We start from the raw sequence: 18,768 nt of genomic DNA on the forward strand, positions 1-18,768 counted from the left end.
GGTGGTTCACCACCATATTAAAAATGGGGGTAGCTCTTCAACCGCACTCATGGCAAAGTTGCAAGCAATCCACGCCGTCCAAATATCTGATCCAATGGTGGACTGAGCATAACCGAAGAATTGCACGACAGCAACTATCTGATTTTGCAATTGAATCTTAACCCCTAAATATTTTACTTCTAACCATCATTTTTTACCCATAAGTGGGATTATCATGATTAGTGTTATTTTAGACATGCTTCACCGACAATGCACCCCATTTGGATGGTGTGGATAGCGGCAAATGTGTGACACGTGCGAGGAGAATGAGTGACCGCTAACTTAAAAGGGTGGTAATGCTGTATTTCTCAGATTGAAATAATAATGAAAAGAATTTTTTTTTTAAAAAAAAAAAGAGAGAGAGAGAAAAAACCTACTCTTCCCAGCAGCAGAGAAATTCCAAATTCTATTTTCTCACCTCAATTTCACTTTTATAGCTTTTGGTTTTGAGCTTTGAATCTTCAAACAGCATTTAAAACCAACCCCTTCAGTGCGACCCATCTCCGAAATGTCGAGATCCACGCGGGCAAAATACAACTGTTAGAATTCAGAAAAAAGAAGAAGATAAACTCGCATTTTCCCTTCTTCGAAATCCCATCCGATTGCGATTTTCTCCTGATAAAGTAGTAGTAACAGCAGCTGAGGAATGGCGTATAGAGCCGACGATGATTACGATTACCTCTTCAAGGTCGTTTTGATCGGCGACTCTGGCGTCGGGAAATCCAATCTCCTGTCTAGATTCACCAGAAACGAGTTCAGCCTCGAGTCGAAATCAACGATCGGCGTCGAATTCGCTACCCGCAGCATTCACGTCGACGACAAGGTTGTCAAGGCCCAGATTTGGGACACCGCGGGTCAAGAGAGGTGAGATCCCCTTCCCAAGATTTCTGAATTCTCTCTGATCTCGATTTGCGAATGTTAGGGTTTCCAGATCACGAGTCGGAAATGCTCGTGATCCCAGTTTGAGGGTTTCGATCCTTTTCTGTGCTCTGTTTATGCATTTCAAGTGAGATCTCATCTTCTGTGATGACTAACAAAGCGATATTTATATGCGATCTACTCAGTATACGATGGAAGTGAAAAGAAAGAGGCTGGCTTTTACATAATTTTGCATCTGGTTTATGAGAAAGTGATGGAATACTGATAGTTTGCTGGCTGTTGAAACTTCAACTGTTGTAGGTTTTACGCAGATCCAATAACTCTATATAGGTCTAGGCTGTGTACGTGACATGATTCCATGGAGGGTGATGGTGTCAGACATTGCCCTGACTTGGTCCAAAATCGTGATTTTCGGAGCTATGGTGAAAGGTGCTCAGCACCCTTGTATATGCAAGTGTTGCTGCAATCTGCCATCCTCCTGATTGGTAATGGTGTTGATATGCCTGTCCTTCAAGTCCTTAAGTCTCGCTTTGAATAGATGTAGGTTACTCAATATAGAAATGGATATGCTGCATCTAGTAGTGAATAATTAGACAATACAGTTAATGTGTCTTGTGTTCATGGTGACTTATGTCACAAGGATGCTCTGTTTCTAAAAGGTTGACAGGCTTGACACTTGTGCAAGTCACATGTCAACACCTCTGTTAGGATGCTCGGTTTTTTCTGTTGTTGTATTTTAGCTGTATTTACATAGTTCTTGGTTGTTTTGATACACTTTTTTCTGTATTTTATGTATGTGTAAATTAAAAGAAATTATATATTTAATACAATTTTTGATGTCGCGGTGTGCGGAGGAACGATCTTGTCGGGGTTTTCAAGCTCAGTATGTCTGACAATTCGTGTTTGTGTGTGACACCACATGTCCATGTCCAATGTTACACTGTTGGTTACCTAGTATACCACTTAAAGTAACAATCCATGTCTGATTTGCTTCTATGGTTCTTCATTTTGATGAATATTAGATTGGCTATATTGCCAGTAAAAGAAGCAGCTATATTTTCTTTAGTGTTTTTTTTTTTTTTTTTGGTTCTTTGAATATTACTCAAAATTATTTGCTAAAGTGGTTATTTAAGTTAATGCACTTAAGAATCTTACTGATACTCTTGCAATTTTTAGTTAACTATGACGAATGGCATGGGAGTGAGATCTAGTCTTTGGTGGGTTTCACATAGGGATATAATCTTCAGATATATTTGTGGTTGATCCATCATATATGGTGGTGATATTTATTGAGGGAGGAGTGAACTTCCTGGACTTGGACCTCTCTTTGTAGGGGCTCATTGTCGGCTTGAGTATTTGGAGATTTCTTCAGTCGCAGGCATTTGGCTTTTGTCTTAGCAAGTTGGGCCCTTAGGCGAACTAGGCAATGTTGCAGTTTGGACTAAAGCTTCACCCAGAAAAGTCTTAGTTAACCAGGCAATGTAGCAGTTTGGACTAAAGCTTCACCCAGGAAATTCTTGGTTATGTCTTCTTACTGGATTTTAATATCAAGATGGTGAGATATCTTAGTTGTTGGTTCAGTGTAGTGGAGCTACCTAATTGTGAATCAAGGATAATCAACCTTGTTTGGCTAGCAACATGAAATTGCATTCTTTCTAGAAAGTACTTGGCTAAGGCTAAGATGAACATAAGCCTCCAGTGGGGCGAAAGGAGGAGATGTGATGTAGGACCAATGCATGAACTCAAATAATGTGAGAGATCAATCAGGAAAGTTAAATTAATTAATGAAAACCACAAAGCTTGCTACCATCATCACAAATACCAAGATTCTTAACAAGAAATCATGTATAGTTTAAGCCTAAGTTGCCAAACATCATCCTACAAGACCATTAAACATGAGAAACTAGGATTTAATGGATATAAAAACATCCAAATATCATAAGGTTAGGTGAAGCTAGGGTTAGGAAAATTTGGGGAAAATGGTGAAATTAAGATTAAAGTGGGGAATTGAATGGAGGGGGTTAAGGGATTTAGGTATTATGAGATGGGGATTAGGGTTTTGGATGTAAGGAATTTAGGAATTTGGGCTTAATTAAAGGATTTGAAGATTTAGGGTTTGGGAATTTGGGGAAATTGAGAGATTTGGGAATTTTGGGGTTAAGGTTAGGGTTTGTTGGTAGGAGTGAAGGGGTTTTGTTGTAGGGGTAGTGGAAGTTCAAAGGGACAAGGGTGGGACGGAATGGCCAGCCCTATGGGTTCACACGTGTGGCTGTATGGTCACACGTGTGGGCTAGGTAGGGTTGGGTTTTGGATTTTTATGGTTCGACTTGTCGAGAAAGGTATAAAGGAGGAGAATCAGAAGGTTGTTGATGGATTTTGGAGAAATGGGGAAGAAGAAAAGAAGAAATATCTCGATTGTTGACGAAGAGATGTGAATGTGGGGATAGAAGGAAGCCTCGCACTTCCGTTAATGAAGATATGCATCGCACCAATCTTCCTTCCAAGTCACATGGAAGATATTCTCAGATCACATGAAGATTAAGGAGAGAAAACAAGAGCTCTCTCTCTCTCTCTCTCTCTCTCTCTCTCTCTCTCTCTCTCTCTCTCAATAAAAAAGCCAACCATTGAGGTCACACGCCCCCTCCCCTAGTCTAATAACAAATCAAATAAAACCGCTCATAAGGTATCCTAAAACATATATCAATCATAAACTAAATCCTAAAACATAAATGTGTCCTCTGATGACGAGAATGGTCCATGATCAACAGCTCGATCATGTAATCCATATGATCCAACAGGCCGATCATTACGTCTTTTAAATCCAACGGTCCAAATTTCTCCCTAAAGCAACCATATGCATCATCCATGTGTGGGGTCTTCTAGATGCTCGCACATGCACATGGGGTCTTCAGTATGGATACTCACCTAGACATGGAGAAATCGATGCAACCTGCCTCCTCCCCTGATACGTACACAAAGGTGTACGTGATGTGATGTCCTTATCAAGATGGCATCACATCCTCTAGCTCGACACTACTTTTCTCAGTTGGTCTTGTTATTGCCTTTTTCCTTTTCTATTGTTTTGGTTCCACTTCACGTTCTTCTATAGTGGGATTTGTTTTTTCCCAGGGGGCATAAGCGCTGGAGCTGTTTTGGTTTCTCTTATTCTTTGTTGTCAGCAATCAAGATCCAAATAAATTGATTGTGTCACATGAATCTGCATTTATGGACTAACCACGGGCCTGGATGGCAAGTCATAAGGTCTCATGCTTCTCAACACATATAGGACTCTAAGGTAAATGTTTAGAACTTAAAAGCACATTGAGCATAATGAAGCTATCATGGACTTCTTTCTGGGATTTGTTTCTGGTTATAGCACATCACAATCAGGTTCTATTTATGTGCAACTGAGATCCTAATTCATTCCAGTTTATGTTACAAAAGGTATTTTCAATGAATGAAATTTCCCTCACATAAAATCAAATGTGTACCCTTCTCCTCTCTCTCTCTCTCTCTCTCTCTCTCTCTCTCTAAAGAAAAGAAATAATGTCTGTCACAGAACTAGTACGTACATATGCAAACAAATAACGAGAAACATAACACCATTCAGGGAAAAAGATGAAGAAGAAGAAAGAAACATAATTCCTTCAAGTTGAGGTGCATGATGGATGCGTTGAAAGTTTACCTGAGAGTATGGTTGCATGAAGCTTGAAGTGAAGGGACAAGAAATCGAATGCTGGAGCAGGGAAATAGCTAGGAAGCTGGAGTGTGTGTTCAAAGCAGGACCAGCACTTGGGGTAGAGGGTTTGTGCCACTAAGAGTAAGAGAGTTGCATTTTTCTCTGGCAGGGCTTTGATGAGAATGCCTTTAACATGTCTGTGGATGGAACATAGAGTTGATAGCCTTTGTACATCCATATTTGATGAGATTATCAGCAACGTGTTGCGAACTGAAGATGAGCTTAGCCTCTTCAAAGAACTCATGAGTCATGAAGCTGTTGAGCAAAAGCTGATATCAAGCTGTGTTGAGAACTGAAAATTTTGGATTCACTCCCGAATGGGTTATTCACAGCCAAATTGATGATGCACATTCTCTCTTTTGAGTCTGGGGTGCAGTCCAAATCTGCAAAGGTGTCGCAGGCCCTAATCCTCTGAGACCGCTAGCTTTTGCTTGGGTTGCATCTGCTAACAGGATTCTCACTGTGGATAATCTGAAGTGCTAGTGAACCTTGCCAATGACGTGGTCTATGTGCTGAAAAAAAAGAAGCGTTGACTGTCTGTTTGTCCATTGTGATGTTATGAGGGACATTTGTAGTTGCTTTTTCAGCTTGTTTGGCATTGCAGCTAATAAGATCTCACCGTGGATAATCTGAAGAAGAGCTAGTGGACCGTGCCAACCATGTGGTTATGTGCGAAATCACAAAGTGTTGTCTCATGACTCTGTTTATCCATTGTGATGTTGTGAGGGACACGTGGAGTTGCTTTTTCAGCTTATTTGGTATTGCAGCTAACAAGATTCTCACTGGGGATAATCTAAAGGAGAGCTAGTGGACCTTGCCAACCATCTGGTTTATGTGCCGAAATCACGAAGAAAATATTGACTCTGTTTGTCCATTGCGATGTTGTGAGGGACATGTGAAGTTGCTTTTCAGCTTGTTTGGTATTGCATGAGCTCTAAATGGTTCTCTCAGATGCCATTAGTGGCCAGAATGCGGGCCTGTTCAGGGCAAGAAGAAGCATTTTCTGGAAGATGATCCCCTTGGCATTATTGGATTTTGTGGTGGAAGAGACAGAGAAGAAACTTTCAAAAGAAGTTAAAGTCGTATGGCCCAACCAAGAAGGGTATCTACTTTATGTGACCAGGCTGGACTCTAGCTGGATCTGATTTTCATGGCTGCTCATTTGAGGAAATCTTGAAGGAATGGATCAAGAGGGGAGCCGTGGGACATCTTTAGTGGGAGCTGATTCTCCTGGTTTTATGTGGACTATGTTTAGTCATTTTTTTGGGTTGTCGCTCTTTTTGGCTTCCTGGGATAGCTCATAGTTGGTTCTCATGGTAGCAATGAGAGGGTTACTAGCACAATGGGCAGCTTTGATCTTGTACATCTGTCAAAGTTATTATTTATTTTTTCTGTTCTAAAATTTAAGTGTTACAGTTCCTTTGCTTCCCGTGTAGAAAAAATAACAAATAAATAAAATAGAAAAAGGGGAACAAGTTACTCAACAAATTTTCTATTCTTAAAACTCACAGTTACAGTTGGCAAGTGAAAAAATCACTGTAAAGTGTCAATTTTGACAAATGCATGCACATCTGATCTATTCAAAATCACATTCTTGACTTCACTCAGACAACCTTTGGTTGTAATGCTCTACACCATCAATTTATATATTTAACCTTATTTTCTATTTGCAACCAATCACATCCTTCCTTTCAGATCCAAAAGTGGTTCCTACTAGACTATGAATGATTGATGCTCTTCCATGGATTTAGGTTAACTAATTATATGAATCTATTGTGCTTGATAAAGAGGTACTGAGTGTAATAACTTGATAATCCTGAATTATGCTTTTTGATTGGTACCTTTCTAATGGAAAGATCTACTTCCACTCCCTCAACACACTGGTCCCTGGAGAGTAGTGGCTTGATACACTTTGAAATTGGTCTTCGAAATGCTTAGAGAATACCTTTATTTTTTACTTTTCCATGGGAGAACTGATCACCTACATCTGATGATATGGTACAGTCCACTTTTTATGCCTTCTGAATGTTTGTTTACACTATTTCCTTGAAAATATTGGATAGTTTCTAGGTTAAAGTGCTTGGAAAAATTGGTTGGTGGGTTAAGTTAGTCTACGGCCACTTGTAGGTGATGGTTCTCCTTCCACGGGGGCATGGGTAATGTTTGGAAAGGGGATATCTATCAGGGCTTTGACAACAAGAGGATGCTCAAAAGATAAGAGTGTGGATTTCCATAATTTTTAACGCTTTATTTGATGCTCCTTAAGTGAGTCACGAGATGAAGAATCCTTGTTGTGGGCTCATGCACTTGACTTCGATTGATGCATGCATATACTATGGTATTTAGCTCAGTGTTGCAAGGGTGATGCACTTCTTAATTGAGAATACTAGGATTTCGTCGCAAGGACATCACTAGTTGACACATTGATGCTCAAGCATTATGAGGGCGTATCAATGTAGCTTTGAAAGCTAGGCATTCATTGGGTCCTAAACGTTGGCTGAGTGCAGACTCGGATTGGGTTGACCTATTCCTAAGAGGGGTAAGATCTCTAGTAGTTTTTTAACTTTTTATGAGTTATGACTTTATTCAATGCTTTGGAATTATAAAAGTATGTTTGTTAAGGAAGAAACATACTTTGGTAATTTTTGTGGTTGAAAGCAATGATTAAAATATACAATAAACTAAGCTTCTGCTCTGTCAGTCAGTGATGTCAAATATCAGCATTTATTTGTTGTGGATTTTACATAGGGAATTTTGATCTTGGTAATGATTATTGTTCAATGTTTGCTAGTATCAGTAAGAGTATTAGGATTTATCTGTTTACATGGGTAATTTTGGTCTTGATTATTACTCTCTCTCTCTCTCTCTCTCTCTCTCTCTCTCTCTCTCCTTTTTTCTTTTTTCAGTTTTTGCTATGATTTTGGTTTTTGAGTTTGTAAAAATTATTATAGGCCATGAGACAGGAGATGAAGAAGCCTTGTTGTGTGCTCATCAGCTCAATTTTATTCATGCATGCCACGCAAAATGATATTTTGCTCAGAGCTACTCGATATAAAATGGTGATGCACATTTTAGTTGAGAATTCTAGGATTGATAACATCATCATGAGGATTATCAAGCATTATGAAGGTGCATCCATTCAGTTGAGTAGGTCCTAAACACTAGAATGAGTGCAGCCTCTAAGTGGATTATCTAATTAACTTGTTCCTAGGAGAACTATTGACACAGCTGGAGGTGCAAAGTGGACCCAAATCAAGAATGCAATTGCTGTAAGCCTGTAACACAATGGGATTGCTGAAATGTGATTTCGATGAATGATTCTTAGCAACACATGGCACACTTGCACAAAGCAACCAATGCCAATAAGTTCGTCTCTACTTGAGTGCTATTCACGATAAAAAAGCAAGCTAAATTACCTCCCCTACTTGAGTGCTATTCACAATCAGCCCTCAAGTGATGGTGTATTAGTTTTTTCTGTTCATTCAAAGTGAAAGTTCGGCAAAATAAGTAATGGCTTCTCTCATTCCATGCCTGGACTGATCAGGGCCCGGGTCTTGTTGGGTCAGGTCCTCCCAGGTCTGGGCACCATATTCAAGGTCCCTAACAGATACTGTAGGGTTTGGGTACCGGTCGGGTACCAATTGGGTCTCACGCCTTGAGTCTCATTGTCATGATGTATCCACTTCCATGGCATGTGTACAATTTGTCAGTGGCTGTGTATTAACCTTACTCTGTGAGATTATCAACTATCACACTGGCATTATTTCAATTTGTGCTAGACTAGCATGATTTTTTTTAAAAAATGAATGGGCTAGAATTTTTATTAGATAGAGGCAAAACTAAATACCAAAAAAAAGAAGAAGAAAGGAAACACCGATGTCTCCAAGGACAACTCCCATACAGTCAACCTAAAGCCAAAAAACAAACTGGAACAAAAGAAACCATGATCGGCGGACATTAGCCCCAGATGCAAACGACTCAAATAACTACCACAAATTGTCTGATACCCAAAAGTCACTCCACGATACACCCTCTTTTGCCATACTATCAGCTTTGTCATTCGCTGAGTGCATAGAATTAACACTGCAAAAATCGACATGCTTATATCATTGGCTTCCTCCAAAATGATCACCAATGTCCACAGGAATTTACTCTCTTTCATCCATCTGATCACGTTTTTTTAATCTCCCTCAATGATGATTGGCCTGAGGTCCCTGGTTGCAGCAATTTTCATTCCTGTGAGAATAGCTTTTGCTTTGGTGAAGCTAGAGTCCCCCCATCCAGTAGGGCCCGAGGTGATCCCAGACCTACCTCTAACGATCCCACCAACAATGGAGGGGCCAGGAAATACTGATAGAGAAATCGTCGACATTGCATTTGAAGAAATTCTCAGGTGGGCAGTGCTATCCACTCTTGCTCTTCGGAGGGAGCCACCCACAATCACTTCCTCCTATGTTGACCAAACAAAAGACTCATGGGATCCCTTCATGATTTTGGATTGCTTGTCCCACTGAATCAAAAGGTAAAGGATCTGCTTGAACAATGCAGCTTCACATTTCCATTTGCCTTGAAATGTTATTCTGTCATGCTCCAACCTAAGGCTCCAAAGCATAGTTTTCAAGACCAAATGCCACGACAACTTACCAACTGGACCCCAAGCCCCCACTTTCCAGCCCACACATAATTCTTTGATAGACTTCAGCATGACAAATTGTATTTTGCCAAAACTGCAGCCCAAATTTCTGGACACAGCTGCAGTGAATAAGCAGATGATCCACATTTTCCTCTGCTGATTTACATATGACACACCAATTGGGAATCATCATCCCTTTGTGTTGAAGGCGATCCACTGTCATTGACCCATTTTGGAGATCCACTGCTCCATACATTGTAACATTCTCATAAGAAATATTATGGAAGGATTTTACTGTGAATTTCTTATTCGCCATTTCGGGGTCCATATATAGTTTCAAGAAGTTTGAAGTGAAGCGGCAACAAATTTGTATGCAAGTTCAGGACTGTCTCTTTCAAAATGTAAACAAGTATAAATAGGTAGGAAACGGGACTGGAAGCGAGAGTCCAAAGTGGGGATTTGAAGCTGGAGCAGCACCCAGTTAGAAGGATCTTGTCCCATCATAGAGATGTCATATGATTGCAGCATACTAAGCAACTGAACCAGCATTTGGACTCGCATGATTGTCAATAACCATTTTTAAAATGGCTGCGACTCTTCAACCGTACACAGTGTAGTTGTGCAACAATCCAAAACTGTCCAAATCACTGATGCAATTCTGGCTGGAGCAAACTCAAACATCATGAAGAGCAGATAGTATTCATCTAATTTTGCCCTTCAAATTTGAACCACTCATTACTTATAATCATCCATTCGATATCCATTAATTGAATGATTAGGATTGATTGATTGGTGTGATTTTAGAGATATGATCCATCCACAATGTACACACAATTTGAGCGGTCTTGACAGCAATGTGTGAGTTCTGCATGTGAGGAGCATGAGTAACGATCATTTTCAAGATAGTGGTCAACCATCATAGGAGTTTAGCCGAATCCTCACTGCCTCCACATATGAATCATGTGTAGAAGGATCCATCAACACAACATCTGTGTGTCAGAGTGCACAGTTGCACAAAATCGATGCTAATGCCTTTGACCAAAGCTCAGTCTTGTCCACTGACCATTTGGAGCTAAATTCATGAAGCAAATGAATGTCTATCCTTTATATATATATATATATATATATATATATATATATATAACATCATGGCCACTTTGATGAGTGGATTGGTTTCAACTTTTGGTATGGGTATCTAGACAGTTGGAACCACCTGATCGATTGCTTAGATCTTAAAGAATTCACCATGTTAGAATATTTGGTGTTGTATGGTGAGAATATCCGAGCATTAGTCAGAGTATACTAGAGGAGGAGGAGAGCTCCCATTTCTTTATAGCTAGGTGATGTATATATGGGCCTTATGGGCCCAATTCGAGTGCCTAGCCCATTGAAGATCCCACATGATTATGCATCTTTGAAGGCACCACACTGGGAAGATGCATATGGGCTACTTAGTTGGACCATTCCGACCGTTGGATCATTGTCATTGGACATCTTGATCGTGGGCCACGAAATGGTTTAGTTTATTTGTTTATCATTTTTTTTTTTTTTTTGGTTTAACTTATATTTTTGCCGAGTTTAGAGAGTTATGAACAAATTTTATTTTAGTTTATTTATTTGTTTATATGATTATGCATCTTTGAAGGCACTACACTAAGAAGATGCACATAGGCTACTTAGTTGGACCATTCTGACCATTGGATCATCGTCATTGGACATCTTGATCGTGGGTCATGAAATGGTTTAGTTTATTTATTTGTTTATGTGTTTATTATTTTTTTGGTTTAGCTTATATTTTTGCCGAGTTTAGAGAGTTATGAACAAATTTTATTTTATTGAGCGTCTTTATGAGAAACTTTTTATCTGAGAGAGTCTTTTTGTAAAAGTCTTTCCTAAAACTATATAAGGTTTGGATGTCCTACCCTAGCCATTATTGCATATGAAATAAAAAAAAATATCTTTCTCTTTGCTTTGTGATGAAGTAAAATCTCCCGTGATTGGAGCAATTTGGTCTGATGCCATGGAGTGATTGTAAGTTATCATTTTCGTTCATTCTCTTCCATCAAAAGGTATTTCTTCTCTTTTCTCTCTCTTTCTTTCTAGTTTTCTTCTCTTATTTTCCCATTAACAAACAATCCCCACATCCATCATTCTTCTTCTTTCTCCCAACCCATTACCCGCAACCTAACCCATCCCAAACTCCCATCCAACCCGCCTTCCCTTTTGCCCATTTGTTACTCCCATTCAAACCCTAATCCCTAAAACCCCAAATCCCAACCCTAGTTTCGAAAACCCTAAGCCTAAATCCCTAAAACCTTCACCCTAAAAACCCCACATCTAACCCTCCAAAACCCTAATCTTAATTTCCCGAAAATTCCCTAATTTCGCAAAAATCCCAATTTTTCTAAAATCCTCAAATCCCAAAACCCTAGTTCTTAAACTCTTTAACAAACCAAGAGATTCCCTTTAGAATTAGATCAATTCCTATGCAAGATGAAAGTCCTACATTCCATAGGTCCTATCTAATCATGTTTTATAATATCTAAATTTAGTCTTGAATCTAAGCATAGTTAAATACTTGAATTCATTAAGCTTGTGATTGATTTGCATTATTTTGTGCTTTAAATTGTTCTAGTTAATCTGTTGATGAGCTCATTGCATCATTCTAGGCTAGGCCATCCATCCTGCATCGGTGTAGATGGCCCCTGAACACCTGCGGGCTTACAACATTAGTAACAAGAGAACTCTATGTTGGACATCTTGCCATGAAGACAATAGTCCCCACTATGAAGATCACCTTTCTCTAAAAGCAGGTTTATCTGCTCACTAGGTGTGCCAAGCCTATATGTTGAGTTAAACCATCGGTTGGTCATTGATTTCAACAGAATGCCCTATCTAATGAGCTGTCAGCTTGATTTTTGTGCTAAGTGGTCCTCATGGTGGGGCTACCCTTTTGTGGTACGGATTTCCTACACAAGTGTCATTTTGGGGTGGAAATGGGCATTAATATGGCAATGCTTTGTGTTTCTCCTACAATGTGCCTGCTAAGATGCAGTGTGCATCATAGGCTAGATTTGTATTCAATTTTTTCAGAGGGTTAGTACATCAATACATAAGTGTAAATATAATACAAGTTGACTACCCAATGAGTACACAATTAGGTACCCGCGGCGACTCAAGTTTCAAGTGACTCTAACAATGTTGACCTGGACACAATCCGATTTCATAAATGTGCCAAAAAGTTAGACTAGGATTCAACTAAAATGGGTCGAGTCCATTGGTTACCCACAGATCTCGATACCCACTAACGGCCCTACTTCATATGTACCTCAAGCCCAGAAAATACTAATGCCCAACTAGTTTTCAGCTTTCTACTTAGTCATTGTTTCAAACTGCTTCTTCATCATCGAAAGTTAGACACCTTTGGCTCTAAACAATCTTCTACTCCATCTTCAGTTTTGTCATATTTTGTCATTTTTTATTTTTTATTATTATTTTATTTTATTATTTTATTTTTTGTTTCTTTCAGTTTTTGATCTGTCTGATACGAGAGGTTCATCATAGTAGTTGAGGTTCTTCGTAGGATAGATTGCTGTAAGATGTCCTTTTCCTCCATGCTGGCAGCAAGAAAAATTCTCATGACCTCCCCTCGTGGTCTCCCCAGTTTCATGATTGGACTTGGGGCCTGTAGTGTGTATGGCCTTGTGATTCTCCCTGTTGGTGACTGTAGACAATCATTGAGATTCACAAGCACGTGGTATAAGATGCAACTGGTAGGGCTACTCAGTGGGTTTGGACATTCGATATTCCCTGGCTCAGAAAGGACTACATTCAGTCATCGTGCCATCTAGTAAGCTTCATCCACACTGTTCAACCTAACAATCACCAACTCACGATGGATGCTTGCATGCACTTCGTTGCAAAATCGGGCAACTTGTGACTTGGCTGCGTCTCAAACAGCCTGCAAGATTGCATAAAACTATTGATCTTATAAAGTGACTAAATCTGATTGTTAAAATAATCATGGAACAACAAATTTGGCTGTGGAAATGCTGATCTTGAAGCAACACGTAGATCCGACCATCGAAATCATCAAAAATCAACAGATTTGGCTTGTATATCTCATGAGACCTGTAATATGGGCATATTCGACTGCTAAAACAATCACAGATCAATAGATCCAAATTGTAGATTGCATGAAGAAACATACCTTGGTATATAGGCGGATCCGACAATTAAAATCATGCTGCTTCGATAGATTTGGCTCATAGGTCATGTGAAAGTATCGATCTTGTAATGTAGTCCGATTTGACCATTAATATAATCTTGGGTCAGCATATCCCGGCTTGTAGATTGCGTGGAAAATGCTGATATTGAAAAATGGGTAGATCCGACCATTAAAATAATCACGGAGCAACAAATTCAACTCATTACATAAAACATTGATCTTGTCATATGGTTAGATCCGACTGCTAAAATAAGCACAAATCGATAGATCCAGCTCGTAAATTGTGTAAAAAATGCTGATCTTATACGATGGTTAGATCCAATAATCAATTTCGGTTGAGTGGGATGGACTTGAGGATGGTAGGTGTACAATTGTGATTGTTTAAGGTTGGATGAGCCAAATTTTTTGTGTAGGGTCTAAATTGGAAGTTTTTTTATGCATGATGAAGATTTAGGGATTGGGATAGGATGCAAGAGAGTTGATTTGTATGTAAATAGTATAGATTTGGAGGGATCAATGAAAGGTGAGGATTTAGGGATGAGAAAGAGGAGACATAAGGGTTTTGGGATGGGTTTTGAGAAGGGAAAAGGGTCAATTAGGGTTTGGGAAGGAGAGAGGAACGTGTGTTTTGGGATTGTTGTGGGGATGGGTTTTGGTAAATGCGAAAAAGGGACTTTTAGGGCCCATTTAGGGTTTTGCTTAACTTAGTCTTTTTTGGACAATTGTACTTCTAAGCACTAAAGCATTAAAATACATTTGGTTGGCAGTCCACATCAATTAATTAGTAAGGAACAATTTTCTTAAGCGCTATATATATATATATATATATATATTGGGGGGCGTGAACATGCCATATACAAAAAAAATAATGTAAGAATACTAATCAAGTTAGGCACACATGTACGTTGAATTTGGACTGTTAGACTTTTTTCTAGCCATTTTTCTCGCACAAGTTTGACCTGCATAAGAAGCAAACCAACATGATTTGGTCCGAGGCATGTTCACAATTTGCCATACCTGACATGAACATGCTGTATACAAAAAAAATAATGTAAGAACACTAATCAAGTTAGGCACACATGTACGTTGAATTTGGACTGTTGGACTTTTTTCTAGCCATTTTTCTCGCACAAGTTTGACCTGTATAACAAGCGAACCAACATGATTTGGTCCGAGGCATGTTCACAATTTGTCATACCTGATGAATGGTCCAAACCTCCGACAAGTGTGCTATGTGCACTAATCTCTAACATGTGTTCCACCCTCTCACATGAGGGCCACTCATTGAATCACGATCCCTGAAGAAAAAAAATGATCTCCTTCCTCCTCCGTATTGCAATAGAATTAATGATCACAACCGTCGGATCAAGGGTCATGTTCGACGATCCTATATGATGCTCCACACAGCCGATGGTAGCTAACTTGAAAATCTTCAAGATTGACAACTACTAAACTTTCGATCAATGTCCTAGAGAATAACGGTCAAGGAGTTGTTTGGTAATTGTAGACCCATTTGATGCATGTTACCAAACAAATTTTTTTTTTTTTTTTTTTCCAACATAAGCAATTCTTTCGAGTTGTTTATTGTGAATCAATTCTACACTTCCTAAAAGTAATGACAAACATGCCATTAATCTTTTGAGGATGGGAAAGAGAGGAAAAAGTAAGAATGAAGCCAAACGGATTTGATGAAGAGGGAGATGGGAATCCTCAATCCCAAAGCGAGCCTAACTTTGATATGACTTGATGCAGTCAAAGATGCAAAAGTAGATCGTAGGATATCACTTGAGCCATTTTGCATTGCTTTTAGGAAGTGCAAATTGATTCACAATAAATAATTTCAGAGAATTGTTTATTGAGAATTGCTTATGTTAAAGAAATAAGTTTGGTAAACATATAATAAATTGGTTTATAATTACCAAACAATTCTTTAACTGTTGTTTTCTAAGTCATTCATTGAAAGTTTAGTATTTATTAATCTTAAAGTTTTTTGAGGTAACCACCATCAATTGTGGAGCATCATAAAAACTTTATAGATCATTGAAAATGACCTTGACCTGATGGTTTTGGTCCTATGCATCCTATAACCATGCATAGGAGGGAGAGTCATTTTCAAGTGGGATCGTAATTCATAAAGTGGTGAGGGCACGGAAGATGCGTAAGAGATCCATGCATACAACACACTTGTCAAAGATCCATGCCATTCATTAGGTAGGCATATTGTGAACATGCCTTGGATAAAAAATAATTTTGATCAACTTATCAGGTAGGTCAACTTACAAGAGAAAAATGAGCAGTCCAAATTCAACATGTGTGTGGCTAACTTGACGAGTGTGCTATACTGATTTTTGAGATATGGCAAGTTCATGTGCACCCTTCTTGATGAATGGGTCAGATCTCTAACAAGTGCTATATGCATGGATCTCTGTTACGTGTTTTGCCACCTCACATGAGAGGCTGCCCACTGAATTAGGACCCTTTCAAGAGTGGAAACGTCCCTCGGAGCTAAGTAAAGTAGGGCTGTTTTAAGTAAATGTTTCATAGTAAGTTATTAATGTATGCCCCCGACAAATCGTATTTAACACTTAAATAAGTGCTTTTGAGAATTTTAATTGTCCAAAAGCATTGATTTAAGCAACAACAAATGGGTCTTATGCAAGCCGACTTAATGAGATGTGATTTTGATGAATGACCTTGAGCAATGCATGCTAAGACTCAACAAAACACATTCCAGACACACAAATCAATAAATGCTAAGAAGTTATCTGAAAGAAAATCTCATGATTATCATCTAACGTAGTTAAATGCCCAGGAGGGTTATTTATAACCAAGAAACAAAAAGCAAACCTTAATTCAAGGGAAAATGACCCCTAGCAGACCTTGAGTGATGGTGTTCTAGTCTCATCAAAATAAATAATTAATAACTTCTCTCCTATGTGGACCCTATGCGAGGCTCACATGGGTGTGTGGGATTCACGCGTGGGGACTGTGGCTCTACTTGCATCTGTTGTGGACTTGTCATTTTATTCATTTTTTAAAAAAAAAAAATTTTAATTTATTTTTTGTTTTTAAAATTTTAGTGTCTGTGAAGGAAGAAACTTGTTTTGTTGTTTTCATAGTTAAATGAAATAATAAGAAAGAAAATAAACTAAAATTTTCTCTGCCGATGGTGTTTCCAAATATTAGCATTGATCTCATGGATAGGTACTGGAAGAAATTTAATCTTGATAATGATTGTTTTTCTAGTATTTGCTAGTGTTCTTGTTATCTGCATTGTGAAAAAAGTTTTGATAACATCTTTCTCTTCCGTTGTACATACCTCGTTATGTTTCTTTTTCTATTACTTCCTTTTAGGCTATTGGTTCCTTCTGATGCAAAGTTGTACCTATCAAGTTGAAAGTGTGGGTCTTAAAAGCCTTTAATTGGATGCTGCTTTGTTCCACGAAATGTTATACTCAGTCAATTTGTATTACTTGAAAATTAACTTCACTTTTCATTTCTTGTACAAAGATACCGTGCAATTACAAGTGCATACTATCGAGGAGCTGTAGGTGCACTGCTTGTGTATGATGTGACCCGTCATGTCACGTTTGAGAATGTAGAGAGATGGTTGAAGGAGCTCAGAGATCACACAGACTCCAACATTGTGATCATGCTTGTGGGGAACAAGGCGGACCTACGCCACCTAAGAGCTGTTACCACTGAGGATGCCAAAGCCTTCGCTGAGAGAGAAAACACCTTCTTCATGGAGACATCTGCCCTGGAATCTATGAACGTGGAAGACGCATTCACGGAAGTTCTTACTCAGATTTATCGTGTTGTCAGCAGGAAAGCGCTGGATATTGGGGATGATCCAGCAGCTTTGCCCAAGGGACAAACTATCAACGTGGGTACCAAGGATGATGTATCAGCTGTGAAGAAAGTTGGTTGTTGCTCTGCTTAGAGCAGGAAACGAGGGTATGGAGGTGATCTTAGGATACTTCTCTACAGAATTCCTGGTAATGCTTTTCTCACACACATCAAACTGTTATTCTGTGCATTGAGATTTTAAACTTGCCTATGGTAGCTGAAGATGAGGATCTAGAATGCAGTGTTTTTTTCTTTTTTCCTCCCATCTTTTTTTTTTATTCTCTTTGCATTCAATGCAGGCGTCTTTGGTATTACTTGATTTCAATTTTCTATCAATGTATTACTTTTAATCTTCGACTACCACAGTGATCCGTTATATTTGGTTGTTTTTGGATTACATTGTATTTGAACAATTTTTTCTGTATCAGATTTGATGATTAGTTGGTTCTTTCCTGATCATTGAATGGTTGTCAATTCTACTAGTGCACAATGAAGCCACTCAGCAGGACTAGATGGATATGTTATTAGGGTATTATTCTTGGATTTGATTAAGCTTGGTTGTTGATCCAGATCAACCCAGTTGATAGGAAACATGTTGTGAAATGCCCTTTCTCGTCCATGCTTTGTATACTCAAGACTTAATAGTGTAGTGTTTATGGTTAACCTCAAGATGACACACAAGATTTATCCATGCAACCCTATAATTCATGTCCAAATCCCTTCTTCTTTTTTTTCCCGTTTCTCCAATACTATTTCTGTCACTAACTAGGATGGATGGGCTATGGCCGCTGATTTTACTTCCTCTTAAGAACATAAGACAAGTGATGGGAGTTGCCAAACCAACAGGACAAACAAAGATAATCCTTGAGTAGGGGTATCAAGGGGAAAGTTTGGCTGGTGGATTGACAGGGAAAGAGAAGGCAAAAGTCCTTCATTTTCCATCTTTATGCCTTGAAGATATTCAAACAGGATATGTTTTTACTTGCCACCTGATCTCAAACACATGTGGGGCCAACAGCTGTTATCCTATCTCATGGAAAACCCTTTTCCTTTGCTTCCCTTCTGGGGATATCTTCAGTTATAGGTTCCATAGGTACTAGTTGATCATATTTGGCTAATTGATCTGTTGAAGCATCTTCAAACAGGTTCTTGTTATGATATTTTATATTTGATGAGGCCAAGATACCAGCAGAAGCAGTATGCTAGAGACACGTACATGAGCAGAAGGAAAGAAGAAAACTTCTATGCCTTCTCTGACCCAATGGGGCAATCGATCTCCCTGCAATGAGCTGAAATCATGCCTGTATGTAAAGGTATTTTATCACCCATCCACCTGTATGCTTAATGAATCCAAAGCTCGGATGGGAACTTCTCAAATTTTATGTTTGCTGGTGTTCCATG

The 18,768-nt window shown here is 38.9% G+C and overlaps 1 protein-coding gene across 1 annotated transcript; it reads left to right on the forward strand.

The window, feature by feature from the left end:
* The first annotated feature begins 384 nt into the window (after positions 1-384).
* On the forward strand, positions 385-17,826 carry LOC131241103 (ras-related protein RABA1f). The gene is made up of 2 exons (XM_058239759.1): positions 385-903; positions 17,029-17,826. The coding sequence occupies exons 1-2, from the start codon at positions 686-688 to the stop codon at positions 17,459-17,461; spliced, it is 651 nt and encodes a 216-aa protein (XP_058095742.1). The 5' UTR covers positions 385-685; the 3' UTR covers positions 17,462-17,826.
* The last annotated feature ends 942 nt before the right edge of the window (positions 17,827-18,768 follow it).

This window comes from Magnolia sinica, chromosome 3 (assembly GCF_029962835.1).
Source record: "Magnolia sinica isolate HGM2019 chromosome 3, MsV1, whole genome shotgun sequence".
Lineage (NCBI taxonomy): Eukaryota > Viridiplantae > Streptophyta > Magnoliopsida > Magnoliales > Magnoliaceae > Magnolia > Magnolia sinica.